The 15,681-nt window shown below is 40.0% G+C and overlaps 1 protein-coding gene across 1 annotated transcript in view; it reads right to left on the bottom strand.

The window, feature by feature from the left end:
• Positions 1-15,681, bottom strand: part of LOC145994410 (protein-glucosylgalactosylhydroxylysine glucosidase) — a 63,957-nt gene that overhangs the window by 44,892 nt on the left and 3,384 nt on the right. The window contains exons 3-8 of the mRNA XM_083130536.1: positions 12,675-12,791; positions 8,854-9,038; positions 6,050-6,149; positions 3,932-4,044; positions 2,183-2,318; positions 944-1,091 (exon numbers count right to left, since the gene is read on the bottom strand). Of these exons, the coding sequence (XP_082986662.1) occupies positions 944-1,091; positions 2,183-2,318; positions 3,932-4,044; positions 6,050-6,149; positions 8,854-9,038; positions 12,675-12,791 (799 nt within the window). The remainder of the gene's footprint in view (positions 1-943; positions 1,092-2,182; positions 2,319-3,931; positions 4,045-6,049; positions 6,150-8,853; positions 9,039-12,674; positions 12,792-15,681) is intronic.

The raw sequence follows: 15,681 nt of genomic DNA, 5'->3' as shown, positions 1-15,681 counted from the left end.
TCAGAATTGTGAAATAACCACCCAGATGTCCCGATTTAACACCGTTAGATTTCTACCTCTGGGAAACTGAAGAACGATGCGTACCACACAAAGCCACGGTCAAAGGATGACATGAAACATGCGATTGACACTAGCTGTGCTTCCCTTCCTGTGGACACCATATCTGCTGTTTGTTGATTATCGATCTGTTCTAGAGCATTGTAGACGAAGTATTGCCGCCAATGAATATCTGTAACTTTAAGGTATGTGACACGCAAAAATAGTTCATACTTGCTGTTGTTAGTGTTCTCATTATTAACGTTCAAAGAGTTTATACACAATTTTTTGGAACACTCTGTATGTAGCTATATGTATGTATGCTTGGTGTATACCACACCATCAACCCTGCAGTTTGCAATTGCTACCAAGAAAAAATGCTTTAAATTGTGGAGTATGGATTGATCTCTTTTTGAATGCAATGATGACGATTGTGTCTAAGGAACGGTTTATTTTATTTTTTATTTTTTTCCTTGTATAAATCAATTTTGTTGTTTGGCCTCCCCGATGTCGCAGTGGTAGCGTCGTTGCCTCGTAATGAAGGGGACCCGGGTTCGATTCCCGGTGGAAGCACGTAGTGGTTCGGATCCCACTTTAAACTGTAGGTACAGTCTTGCTGTGCATAAAGTGGACTTAAAACACTAACTCAATCAATCAATCAAATCAATTGTGTTCACAGTAGAAGAAGCAGAACTTTCGAATCGAACTTCAGTGTTGTGAACATTACTCATTCTATTCGATATATATATATATATATATATATATATATATATATATATATATATATATATGTGTGTGTGTGTGTGTGTGTGTGTGTGTGTGTGTGTGTGTGTGTGTGTGTGTGTGTGTGTGTGTGTGTGTGTCGCAAGTACTGTACAGTTGGCAATACTGGAACTAGGAGCCTTACCTGGTCCCCTTGAGCCCTGTGTCAGTGGCCAGGTCTTCTGCCGCGCTGGTCTTGCTGAGGCGGTAGGAGAGCAGCTCCTTTGCCAGGTCAGGGAACAGCGCCAGGATGGGTGGGTACATCCAGGTCTCCGTGTCCCAGAAGTTGTGACCTGTGAGGGAACGGCGGTCGTGGTTTTAAATCTTGGAAGAGTTGCATATTTGAATAAATAACTTCTTCAGAGTTATCTGCTCTTTTTCGAAATTACAGTTACACACTTATTGATACTTCAAAGGGGAGAGAGACGCAGTTAGAGGCAGAGAACAGAATAAGAGAGAGAGAGAGAGAGAGAGAGAGAGAGAGAGACGCAGTTAGAGGCAGAGAACAGAATAAGAGAGAGAGAGAGAGAGAGAGAGAGAGAGAGAAAAACAGAGAAATATATATGAAAAAGAGGGTACACAGAGGAGACGTACAACAAGAAATAAGGAAAGCACATACAAAGAGGAATATAGAAAGATAGACGGGCAAAGAGGAGACGTATAGCAAGAGATACGATAAACACCTATAAGGAGGACAATAGAAAGAAAGAGAGAAACAGAGAGGAGGCGTAGAGTAAGGGATAAGGAAAACATACAAATAGGGCAATACAAAGAAAGAGGGAATACAGAGGAGACGCAGAGCAAGATATTTGAAGGGAAAGCAGATAGCAGAGAGAAGAATGAAAAGTAATTGGAAAAACTAGAAAAAGAGAGTAGCAAGTAGAGAAAGACATTCTGTTAAAATGAAATAACTATGGACGGAAATGGACGAAGGGGAAGAGAGAAAGGAGAAAGTAGATAAAATTGAGATAGGAGATAAAGAAGAAGGAACAATGAACGACAAAAGGAAAAGTAGAGAAGAAACACAGAGGAATAGAACCGCACAGAGGACAAGGCGCAGAGCGATTGAGAAATAGGAAACAGATGAGAAAGATGCAGGCAAAATACAGAAAGTGAGACTACACAAAGAAATAACTAATCTGAGAAATAGAGACTTACATATTAAGCTGTTGCTTGATATGTTTATCATCAATGAGTCTTGGGTTCGATCCCACTTTGAACTGTATGTCCGATTAGCCTCTCTGTGCATAAACTCCACTCGAACTTCTGAAAATTTTTATGTAACACGCCCAGCTTCCAGTTGACCCCATTTTTAAAGTTTTCTTTTTTCCTGCTGATCTCAGGAATCTAAACTTACCCTTAACATGCGAACGGACTCACTCACCTTCATAATCGTCGTACAGAGCTCCAAACGCGAGTCCTCCTGGACTCAAGCCATAGAACTGATGGTTCGGCTGATTGGTTGCCAGGGATGGAAGAGAGGTGAGTAGGTAGTACAAGCTGCCGTAGATGGTCTTCGCCTGGAAGAGGGAACAATCCATTATACTGCGTCACTTTAGCACATAGTCTTATGAATCAAGCAGACCTAGTTGCCTATAAAGGCAGAATCACACGGAACTAGATTTCCAGTTAGTTGACAGTGAACTGGCTACCTGCCCATATGTGATGACTGGCTGCTTGACTGGTTTGGAGGAAAAGGACATGTTCTAATTGCTATTGGCTTTCGTCGACTGGATTCTGTGGAACAGCCAATCAGAGCAAAGTTTGGCCATGTGAAGATAATCTGTGAGTTTGCAAAGGGGAATTTTTGTCTGTGGTTTCCGAGTGTTGGCTAAGAGGAAAAAGTAAGGAGATGACGTGGAGTGCATTCGTGTTCAGTTCATTAATATTTAGGTATTTATGAAAAGCGTGAGATGTGTACGTGACAAATATGATTAGTTGAAAATGAAAATCCTTATTATTACAAATGTATTAAATGTTTGACTTTTTGTGTGTGTGTGAATGAATCCTGCGAGTCTCATGTATGAATATGGATACCAGAGTTCATCAAAAAGCTTGTTCGGTACGCATTGATTATATCATCTTTTTTCGAGACAATCTCTAGTACATACTTTTACTTTTTAATTTTTTAATAAAATCACGAAGCAGTAATTCTCCTACAACATTCTTCAAATTGCTCGTCCTTGTTTACAGATTGTCTGCTCTGCGCAATGTCTTATGGGAACAAAAGTCTATCAACAAGTACGATAACAAGTGTCATGTGAGGAGAAAACTAGCAAATGGGTAGCCAGTCCAGCGCCAACTAGGACATTCCTACTGGATATCCAGTTCCGTGTGATTCGGGCTTAAGACAATATTTAGTACCTCGAAGCTGGACTAGGTACCAATACTTTCTCACAGTCTACTTCGCACCTCCTTTTAACTCGGCAACACTGAGTCTTCAAGTATGGAGATTTTGTTATCAGATATAAGTGTTGTAAGAGCCGCGTTGGTCTAGCCGGTAGGGTGTCTGACTGCCACGCGGGAGACCCGGGTTCGATTCCCGGAGCGGGTGATCTAAGGTCGAAATTTTTCCGGCCTTGTCCCCACATAAAGCGGCTCAGGGGATCATCCAACCTCAATGGGTACCTGGGGGTAACCCTGGAGGGTAAAGGCGGCTGTTCACATCACCTCCAAAATGGCCGAAATCGAGAATGTGTGGGGCCCTACTCTTACATCACCTAAGTGTACCTTCATGCCACGGTGCTATATGCACGGTGAACTTCACCTTTAACTTATATAAATTCATTGTTTATTAATTTTAATAATGTTTATTTTGTGATTATATATATAAAGTGCACTTAAAACAAAATGAAGTTGGTTCAGGGACAAGATTACAAGCAGAAATCCAGCTAGGGATATTATTCCCACTAGACTCCCGAGAATCTAAAGCCTAATCATTATGCAACCGGGACATACGAAGCTAAAATACGGTTGCCTAACTCTCAGGCTGAAATTAGGCGAACTAACTGTCCCCGCCTACTGGCCCGCGGTGAGGAACAAAAGTCTCCGGTTTTTTCAGATCTGTCTGTCTGTCTCCACCGACATATTTTTCATTAGACTTTTTAAACTTCGTTCAGATATCTGTACTTACCAACAGCAAATTGCCATCCACGTCGATTCGTCCTTCGTCCCACAGATGGCTCCACGCGTCTACATGTTTCTGAAAGATTTCATCCGTTCTTCCAGCGTCTATTATCTCAAGCACTAGACAAGAAAATATTGAAAGAAAATAATAGCTACAATGATAGTATTTGAGCTTGATGCTGCTCTTAATACAATGGGAGAATAATATGTTCGATTTCTATTATAGTTACATAGTATGTATAGTCTGATAGCCTAAATAAAATTAACAATACCAAAAAATTTATTTCGTGATACTGTAGTACGTTGTGTTTTCAGTCTAGTTATATAATATTTTCTTGAAAATACTCCGAGATGTCATCTAAAAAGGTCTGAAATGAGACCTTACATTGATTTCTCTGTTGTCAAGTAACTTCAGAACTATTGATGGGATATTTACTTTCTAAATGCCGTTTTAAAGCTAATGAAATTCTCTTTCGAAATGGCCCTGCTTATTTTCATCGTATCTGTGACCGTTTTCATTCCATTTACAAAAATAAAGCAATAGTTTTTTACTCTTTTAATCTGTGTTAACGATTTGCCTCATAGTATACACTGTGTCACGAGAAACTCTGGGGCAAGCGAATGACAACAAGTTTCTACGCAAGTAGTGGCTCCAGAGGTATCGACCAAAGAAGGCGTGAGAGGCGAAGTAAGTACATTGAGGAGAAAACGCAGCTGCAGCTATCAGCTGCTTTGCTCCGCACACTCGCTTTCTCTCCTCCTCTACCGTTTTGCGCGGCCGTGCTCCACAGATTCCCGAGACGGAGTGTGGTGGGATTAAGGTTTCAGATAAAGCTAAACCAGTGGCGGCGATTAGGTAGGACGAGGGAAGGCAGTTGCCCTCCTCCCCCACTTTTCGCCACTTTTGCCAGTATGCTAAACCTTATCTGCAAAGGGAAATACAGAGGTTGATTCATTTATATTGAGCCGAATTCAATGTGAGACTGTACTGCGCATGCGCAACGCATCGCCGTGAGTTTGCCCCGAGGCAAGCAACAGTATCTCGTTAGTCACGGAGTAGAGCAGTGTGGTCGAGCATAGTTTGATGCCGGCGAAACACAACAGATTCTGGGAGGGGTACTTTGTTGTCCTTTCCGACGGCAAGTTCATGGCGTCGCGCATCGTAGAAATGTGTAAAGTGCGTAATTTTCGTGTAGGTCGTGCCACTGAGATTCGTATTATATGGAAATATGCGGCACAGAGCCCTGGGCCCACCACACCGACGCGAGCAGCTAGAAACCGGCCTCCCGTGAAGAGGACCCCGCCGCTATTGCATGTTGTTCGGCGTATGGGGACCTCCGAAAATCCTCCACACAGCGTGCGATGGCCAGCAAATGCCGCACATCGCAGGCGGCAATCAACCACGCCATTCACAGGGATTTACGCCTCAAGGTCGTTCGCAAGAGCAGTGTGCATGCTCTGAAACCATGTCATGTGGCTAAGCAAAAAAGGAACTGAACGTCATCTAGTGGGTGATCTGTGGAAGTGGAACAGAAAAAATGGAATTTCTGCAATTCCCTTCTGTGACATCCCTGTCAAGAGTCCAGATGCCAGTGCAATGGACTATTGTGCTTTCGGATTCCTCAAGCGGCGCCTGTCCCATCGCCGAGTCCGCACCGTCTCCGGCCTGTGGAAAGCCTCTAACGAGGAGTGGCATGTAATACCCATGGCTCAGCTGCAACGCAGTCTCCTGCAATGGAAACTCCGATGCCGGGCAATAGTCAATAGTGGTGGCCTGCAGATCGAACACAACCGGTGGTGGAAACACTGCATTTCCTAGGTAGGTGGCACATTCGAATTCGGCTCAATATAAATGAATCAACCTCTATATACTGCCTTTGCCCCCTCAGTTTTGGCACCTTGCCCCCCACCCTGGTTTTGGAACCCAATTGCCGCCACTGAGCGAAACCGATTGGAATTTGTTGAGGTTGCCTGCACACAAAGAGTCTACAAGGTTTGCCCCCATTTTGAAAAGTATTTCGCCACATTGAAGTTCATTGGGGTTCTGGGCTACTTTGAAAAATAATTTTATTATTATCGTGACGACGACCGTATCTATTGATATATCTAGAGCAGTGAGACTTACACGTTTTCATCTCTTGGAACGCAATGCTCTCCTCTTGGTCCACGGTCATCAAGAAGGTGAATGTCGTGTTCTCTCCGGGCACAGTCACGTTTGATGGCACCTGAAATCAAGAACGCATTTAGGGGAGCTTCTCAAAGGATGTTGGTGAGGAGTCGTAGCACCCCCCCTTTTTTTATCTTTTGATTTGATTTGATTTTATTTATTTTGCTTCGCTTTTTGTGCCACTTTTGGCTAATTTGCGAAGATGGGGATGAGTGATGAAATTGGTGAATATACACTCACAAACATCCGTGCCCAGGCCAGGATTCAAACCCGGGACCCCTGGCGTTGTAGCACGATGTGTTAACCACTCCGCCACGGGACCCGCTTTGTACCTTTTATTTTACCACATAGAGCTTGGTTAATTTGCCGCAGGCAATATGCATGCAGGCTATAAGTAGATACTTGATCGTGCAGTTTGCAGAGTACATTTCTGATACCCGCCTGTTCTTTCAGCTCCTGCCAATTGGGGAAAGAGAGACTGAACGGGGCACTACCCCCGAGGGGACACCACATAGGCGTGCGCACAGGGGGCAAAGGGGGGCAATTGCCCCCCTAATCATAGACGTCCGCAGATTTTTTTCCACTCGCAATGTCTGCTTTTCTTAGTCTTCTCAAGTTCAGAGCCTTAGCTAGGGGTTGGCGGGAGTTGGCCCTCGGCGCCGAACGATCTAAATGAAAAGAATTGTAAAAGAGAATGCCATGGCGCCACATTAATTTTTTTGTGCCATATTATCAATGTTGTTTTCAGCTTGCAAAAATTTGGATCTAAAAAAAATTTTCCTCGGTTCGCTCGCAATTTTATTGTTTTCTGTAATTCATTGTCAATTACCAGAGAGAGAGAGAAGTTATAACTACTGAGTACTTCAGAGTCTTGCTGCTAAGCAGTTTTGTCTTAAATGCATGAGCACAAGTATTTTAAAGAAAAGGATCGCGGCATATTTCAGAGAGAATTTATTTATTTGTTATGGTGCCCCCCCCCTATCAGAGGGTCTCCGCACGCCTATGTAGTCCTCCTTGTGTAGCGCCAAAGCCTTATTTTTGATTGTACAAGCGTGGCTATATCTTTTAAAAAGTAACGAAGGTGGTAAGAAATGAGTTTCCGAAAAGAAACATAGATGGCAGAACAAGATTAAAGAATATATTAAAATTGTTGGAGGATAAATATCGACTCAGTGAAAGTAAAATATGATAGAAATATGTAGAACAGAAGGGAGAAATGTACAGAAAGTAGATCATATATAGAAAGGAAAACGTAAATGGTTTCGTTTATTTAAAAATTTTAAGTTCACAGTCAATTGCTACGTATGCATGAAGAACTGTTCAAGAAAGTAAAAAATATAGGAACTAAAGATCGGTTTGTTCATTGAACTATCCAGCCTAACTATCGCCTATTTTTTACGGAGAAGGGAAAGGTTTATTATCCATTTTGTCTTGACTCCTCTCACCCAACAGGTTAATAGGTGTTGAGGCTTGCCCCGAGTTGATATTTTCCTGGAGATAAGGCCTTGCTCCAAAAGGTTTATTATCCAAATACAGGAACTCATGAGGCCTCTTTTTCATTTTAACAAAGTAGGAATTTATTTTACTCCTGCAAAACATGATACATGTCCCGCACGACAGACACCACCGTGGCCGTGCGGTCTAAGCCTAAAACGCCTTGTACACTATCAAATTAATCATGAACAAGTCGTTGAATTCAACGCAATTGAAAGTCGTTGAACAGCGTTCCTATTGGAAATCTTGAATGGTCTGAAATTGCTCACGTACACGAGGAAAGAAAAATTAGACAAATTCACATTTGACCAAAAGGTGGCAGTGTGTACGGCTTGGAAATAAATAAATAGACTAGCGATTATCCGTAACAGAGATAATTTTATTTCCAAAGGAAGAAATAGAACATATTAGAAGCTAGAAAGAAGTGTCATGTTGATGTATTCTCTCGAGTCCGCTTTAGACGGAAGCATATCCTTTAACATTTTTGCTAGCATAAAAACAAAGAAAATGATTCAAAAAACCTTATTGCAGATAGTACGAACTTTACACGAAACCATTTCTTGCAACATTTAGGTTAACTTTTGCGTACAATGTATAATACATACAGCACGAAAGGCACGTCGAGTTACACCGTCTATGGTGAGTGCACGGTGTTTACAATTGAAAAAGCTAAAACATTCTTCCATACGTGTACAGTAAACGTTGTAAAGTATGTATTCAATCAGCGCCATTTTTTTGCACCTAAAACCATTTAATACGAAACCTTATTCCTTTCGGTTGAATAGTTATAGTATTTTAAAAATGTGAAGTGATACATTGTTTACATCTCACGCGGCCGCCATCACATCTGCATTCGTGACCTAGAGGTCGCTTTTCGATAATAGATTTCAATAACATGTGCTTTGATTGGTCGACAGTCAGGCTTGGATCGTGTTAATTAGAACATCCCCAAATAGAAATTCTTTGACCGAAAAATTGCGTTGTCTCTGACGTCATTTCCTTTTAAGCGTTCCATTCTCGCGCCGGTTCGAGTCCCCTGGGGGAAGCGTAACAACTTTTCTCTTCAGATTTTGGACTGTGTATAGGACCGGTGGCCACCCACGATCGTGAGGATATTGGGAAGCTACGAATGAGTAGCGTAACCTCCCCTTCTCTACCGTCATGCGCGGGTTGCTCCATAGATTCCCAAGACGGAACGTCCATTATTCATCCTGAAGTCCCAATGGGATAGGGAAAAAATACACAAATAGAAAAGTGCTGCAACTCACATTAGTCCAGAATCCACACACTTCGGTCGTTTCCGTCTGGTATCGGGAGTTTTCGACTTCGTTCGTCCATCCACACATCATTGTGACGTCATTCAGACCAGGCGCTGGCGATGGGCTGTCGAAAGTCATGTCTTCGCTTCCCTCAGAGACATTTTGAAAGAGACCGAACGTGAAGTTTGGAGGTTCTGAAAACAAAAAAATGAATCAGAACATAATGATGTAATAATTAATTAAAATATTTTTGAATGTGTTGCGTGTACCAGTGACAGCCCACCACACAAATAGAATTGAAAATTTCTAGTATTTATTTATCACGTTTTTCTTACTCATGGGAGGCATGGGCGTCGCCAGAAATTTTTGTAGGGGCTCAGGCTATTTATAAAACTTCAATGTTATAAATAATAATAGTAATTATTATTATTATCATGGTTATGATTATTATAACTAGAGCCCGAAAGTTTGGCAAAATGCCTCTTTTTATTTATTGCATATATTGATAAAATTTTTCCGGATATACGTTATTTATGTTGTTTCGAATGTTTTGGAAGCCTTTTCATTTTGCCTATTTTGCCTATTTGGGACCCCACTGCCTATTTTTAATTATAATGCCGTTTTTTGCCTTTTTCAATGAAATTTGACATTTTTTTAAAAAAAAATGTGTATATATATTATTTTTCTCCCAAAAAAACGTTGTTGGCATTTATTTTTCTTCCGTTTATTATGTGAATAATTTTCGCCTTATTTAAGTAATATTGAACTCACGCATGTTTCAACATTGCTGAAGGAGAAAAGTGTGAGAAAAAAGTATTTCATGCTGAGTCAGGATATTGCCTTTCGGTTAACATTTCCTTGTGCATGATTGACTGCTGAAGTGGACAGGTTGATTTCGAACACAAAGAAAATATTTCTGAAATCTCCCTTTCGAACCCGAAAATTTAAGGAAGTTGCATCTGAGCTTAGTTTACCTCAGCAACCAATCTTGACGAGATAGGGAACCTGGATATCAGCAGCTATATATTATGCTAACAACCTTGAAAAAATCAGTGAGATGATCGATGATCTTCCAGAAAATGAAGCGGCTTCAATTCGTGAAGTGAAAAAAACCCTGTGCTATTCAAATTTATTTTTGCACATTATGGTGCATTGCCAGAGACAATTACAATTATAGCATCCATGAAAATCTACGAGGAATCTATGCAGCAGATGATGGAAGTGCCAGGAGAAAAGGGGTTAGCTGTTGCGGAAAAGTGCAAACGGGTAGTGAGTGCAAATGAGAACTTAAAACAATTGAAAACAATTTGTGATATTCTAAAAGGTGAAAATGCTGTTACCGAAATGAGTCCAGCTACATTAGCTTGTTCTATGTATGCTCCAATAACTTCTGTCGAAGTAGAAAGATCATTTTCTATTGTGAGAAACATTCTCTCTGACAGACGACTATCAATGAATGTTGAGAACTTAAAAAAACACCTTGTTGTTATGTGCAATCAAGACGGAGAAAATTGAAATGCTCTTCCCAATGTAGATTTTAACATTTTGCCAGAAATTATAGATAAAAGTAAGCGACTTCCAAATGTGCCTTTTTTCGGTTTATTTTGCCTTTTTTTCATTTTAGTGCCTATTTTCCACATTATAAATGCCTTTTTGCCTGCCTATTTTAACGAAAATAAAACCTGAACTTCCGGGCTCTAATTATAACAAATATAAACTAAAAAATAAACCAATTTTATTTAAAATGTGTTGTTATTATTGTATTCTTACTCGATTAACCTAATGAGTGAATATCCACAACAACTGTTTTTCATTACATATATTCTTCCATTTCATACAGTTAGTGTACTGAAACGCATATTTTTTTCTATTTTCTTATGAATTTTTACATATTTCGTTCACGAAAAACCTTTAAAAGTTGGTGTGAAATTTTAGTAATGAAGTTAATATTGTTTGACCTCTCACATAATACTCTGATTTTTGGACTTTTGAAAACTGTGATCTTAACATAAACAGGTTCCTGTAATTTTTACTCATTTTTTTTTCATTCTAACGCAGTTTATGCTTTGGCTATTATGGTCGTATACTGAGATTTTTCTCTTTTTAACAATGAAAATAATTAGCTTTCTATATTTTATAACTTGAAATGAACGATGGCAATTTCCAGAGGCGGTCGATGGACCTGTTTCCCCCCCCCCCTTCCTGATGATATTTTTTAATATTTCGAGTTCGCTTATGGTAATTTTCATTATCTTTTTTTAAATATCCATTACAGTATGTGTTTTTTTTGTTTGTGTGTTTTCTGTATCACGTTTATCATTAAATCAGAGTAATAAACACACCATTATAATCTTTTCCATTGTTGCTAGCCGAATTTAAGAATCTGCAGCAATATGGGAGAGTCGGCCATAAATTAGAATGTATTGCATAGTTATTCATGCTGGTACTAGTTGAGACTTCTATAGGAAGATGGCGCAGTGGTAGCGTCGTAGCCTTGTAATCAAGGGGTTCCGGGTTCGATACCTGGTGGAGGCACATAGTGGTTCGGATCCCACTTTAAACTGTAGATCCAGTCCCAAGTAGCCTTACTGTGCATAAAGTGAACTTCAAACACCAACTCAGTTCTATAGGAAGGCAACTCCGGCGCAATAATTGATTAATTTTAATCCAATATTGCACTCATTAATAACTTACATGTTTTAAGATCATGAAAAAATATAAATATGCTGACCAAGGCAGTAATTTATTTTATTAAAAACATAAACTAAACGTAACGTTTCAACCTTCTAGCAAGGTCTTCATCAGACTCTGTATCAAGTACAAAAGTCTTTTGTACTTGATACAGAGTCTGATGAAGACCTTGCTAGAAGGTTGAAACGTTACGTTTAGTTTATGTTTTTAATAAAATAAATTACTGCCTTGGTCAGCATATTTATATTTTTTCATAATCATGGAAACAAGGCTTAATGGTGTTATTTAAGATCATATTCCAAGTTGTGTAGGCCATATTTTCCCCACCCCCAGTAAAAAGCTGTCTCCTGAGAATAGGGGCTGGCCCCTGAATTAGTTCGTTTTTTCTACCTCTGAATAATGTTCTTTTAAAAATGCACCAGGCTCAAAGTTTCTTTTAACAACAATTGACATATTTGAATACTAGCTTACAATGTTTTAAAACAGATATATTTTCCTATTTAAGCTATAATTTGCAATATAGTGTTAGTATTTGTTAATTGTGTAGTGCTTTCCTTATCAATAATTATTTTGGCTCAGTGGTCACATCCTACATCCTCGATTTCCAGCACATTTCAAATATTATTGTCCAAAATGAAGTTTTTTCTAAGAATGGGAGTTTCAAACTTGCGCGGGAGGTAATTATTAGAAATCTACGTGCTACGAAACTTACATTTTTATAACATTAAAACATGCCTTTAAAAAGGACTCTATAGAGAAAGGCGGGGCCGCGGTAGCGGTAGCGGGCGGTAGGTTAAGTATCCCAGGGACGTAACCCGGAATCGGCGGGAAATTTAGAGCCAGCAATTTTTATGAAATTTCTTGGGGTATAGCCCTGAAAAATCGACTTTTACATATATCCATCGGTACGGGTGCAACGAAACTAACATGGCCGCAAGTAGACTTCCACCTCGCAACTTCAAACGGCTACATCTCAACTTTAAACGGCTGTACAGTCGTAAATACTCGTTTCCGCAGTCCAAAATTTTGTTCTTCACAATTTGCAACACACAATCTTCATAAAAAAAATTTAAAAAAGTTGCGAAATCGAGGGTGTAGGACGTGACCACGGACCCATTATTTTTAGTGAATAATCTCACCTAGTGATTTTGTAGTCACCACGAATTGGTTGATGAGAGCTCTGTTGTAGAAACGATGAGCGTAAACCCTTTGCTCAATGTCATACGGTCCTGTCGTCCATCTTGCGAAAAATGTACCTGGAGAGAGAAAAACATGGGTTCAGATAAAGGTTCAATTTATAGAGGAGGATCTGTTACGTTTTGGAATTTTCGTGTGACGTGGCTTGAAAATCCTCACATTTTCAAGAAACAAAATTTCTGGAGTACTATTTTCAACACTTAAATTTTCTACGCTGTATTTTAATTATCCTTTGAAATATAACAATGGAACCTCTCCCGTCTAAATCAGAAACGAGTACATACAGAAGAAAATTTCTGAATGCTAAAGTTCCAAAGAACTTCTCACGGGCTCAAGATACGGCTGAACGTGCAAGTAGTTCCAGCAAGCGACCGGCAGGTGTCAGTCAATGCCCTGATAGAGCGTGACATCTATCGGATAATTTACGTAATGCGTACACACGCTCAATCAAGTGCTTCGTGGTACGAACGAAATGGGTATGCACTCGCAGAAAGGTTCGTGCACGGCAGCAGTTTTTTATGGAAATTTTTGGCGAGGAGGTATGGAGACCCGTAGCTAGAATTGATCTCCAGGGGAGGTTCACGGGTATATCAGGGGGGCTTTGTAAACCAAGTCCATTTTTCAAAAGTTTAACAGTATTAAATGAATGTAAATTGTGTGGGGGGAGGGGGTCATTATGTTATTACAAGACATAAAATTTAGAAATGTCATGCAAATACTTCAGTTTCTTCTATATCCTCTAAAACATCTATTGAAGTGTTAATTGACTGCTACTGACACCATCCCTTAACACACTCCATACTATTTTCGATGATACGGGTATTTATATCGTACAAGTAAAAGTGTACAATATTCACTTCAATCATAGTGTCTACAGTACCCCGGCCGAAGCAATAAAACTCCCCTTCGTTCCCAAAACTTTGGATCTGTTGTCATTTGACGCAGCTGTGGAAGAAATGTGAATGCTGACGTTAAAACTCACAGACATTTGTCAAACGAGAGGCTGCAACAGGGGCAGGGAAATTAGAGATAAAGAAGGTCCCCTATGAAAGAACTTTGTCTAGAGCAGTGCGTCTCAACCTTTTTCAGTCCGGGACCCACCTTGAAGGATATTACACTTCATGGTACCCATAAGCATGGGGCCGGCAGAATTATTTGTAGGGGTGTTCAACAAGTTTATAATTATATTTTTGCTAACATCGAGTACTTTAAGAAGCCCTCTTTTACGCTTAAACAAATTACACATACTTCATTCTATAAAGGTAAATATACATGTGGCACACAGATAATTAAAAACTCATTGCTGCGACCGAAACGGAAACGACAGATATCTGATTCCCTTGAGTTAAACATCAGAGAGTAGCCGGTAAAACAATGATAGAGCACGAATAACAGAGTTCAGACTACGTAGAACAAGAGTGGAATTTAAATTGTTAAAACAATATATCTTAATAATTTAAATGTAATTGGTTTTTAAGACACAGTAAACAAATTTTCGAGCCCAACTTCGCGACCAACCAAACGCTCCATCGGGACCCAGCAGTGGGTCGCGCCCCATAGGTTGAGAAACGATGGTCTAGAGAATATTCTAAACACTTTCCGCACCTTAGACTTCTGCTCACAAACAAGATGAATAACTGTAATAGCTGCTGTTCGTGTTCTGTGAATTTATCCTAGCAAACTTGTGAACAAAATAATATATGCTGTCTACATTTTCACTCTTCACCTCAAAGAAATTAGAATACAAAATACTTTTACCTAATGTCAAAGGGGCTGGCGGCAGTGCCAGGGGGGGGGGGGCTGGCAGCCCTGCCAGGGGGATGCTGAGCCGCCCCTGCCTGGCTACGGGCCTGGAGGTATGTATCGACTTTCACTTCTGACAACACGATCTTATTTAGGGGAGGGGGGAGTGCTCTCAAAAGAAAAGCCCACATGACTCTGTATTGAAGTCTTACGTTGGGATACCGTTGTCATAAGGGATGGTAGCATGGGCTGCACCTGAAGTTCTTGTAGTGGGGGTCAAGCCATTGATAAAACTAGATAGAAACTTTAATAGAAATAACAACAACAATAATTATTATCACGTTTATAATTGTTATTTTACAATAATAACTATTATAAACTAATACAAATAACTAAATTTTATTCCAAATTTATTATTATTATTACATAAATGAGTAGACTTTCCTACTTGATCCACCAGATGAATGGCTGCACAACTGTTTTCCATGATTCTTAACACTGATAATTAAAATTTGTGTTTCGTAACGAGATTAAATTGTCGTTGAATTTTCGCTCTCGTAATAAACAGTAACGCTGGCTCGTGAACTTTCGTTTACATGTGTACTATAGCGCTGGAACCATCTTCTGCTGTGCACCACGAGACGACACTGTCGTGTCGCCATAAGCTCAATATTGTACACCCAACGGCAAAAGAAATAGTAGGCAAATTGTCCAGCACCATTTTAATTCGGTCCGTTTTCCATAATGTGATGATCATGAATTGAAGTGAAAACGTCGTTAGGCAGAGGACAACATCTGCTTTGTATCACCAGAAACTCAGTCCTTAAAACAACACAGGGTGTGGAATAAAGAGTAATGAAAATAGCGATGGATAATTTGCCTACTGTTATCTTTGCCGTTGACTGTACTCTTAAGAGCATGAGGAATAGTTTCCGCAAGGCTCTTCCCTCCGCAGCAATGTTGCCAAATATGCTCTCTTGGAGCCATATCTGCCTCTTTCGTGCACTCGTTTGCCCGTGAACTGGGGCACCCGGCCCCTAATGTAGCAACTATAATTAATAAAATTAACGAAAACGAACAATAAAATAATTTGAACAATGAAAATAATATAGTGGGGAAAAGTGATCCCCTACAGGGACCGGTTTGCCCCAACTCCATGCTGAAAATTGTCAGCCTTTATAACAGCCAAAGAACGCATCAAGAAGA

The sequence above is a fragment of the Lepisma saccharinum genome, chromosome 10, assembly GCF_977018435.1.
Source record: "Lepisma saccharinum chromosome 10, izLepSacc3.1, whole genome shotgun sequence".
Lineage (NCBI taxonomy): Eukaryota > Metazoa > Arthropoda > Insecta > Zygentoma > Lepismatidae > Lepisma > Lepisma saccharinum.
The sequence above is the reverse complement of the archived record's forward strand: the minus strand, read 5'-3'. Positions and strand labels throughout refer to the sequence as shown.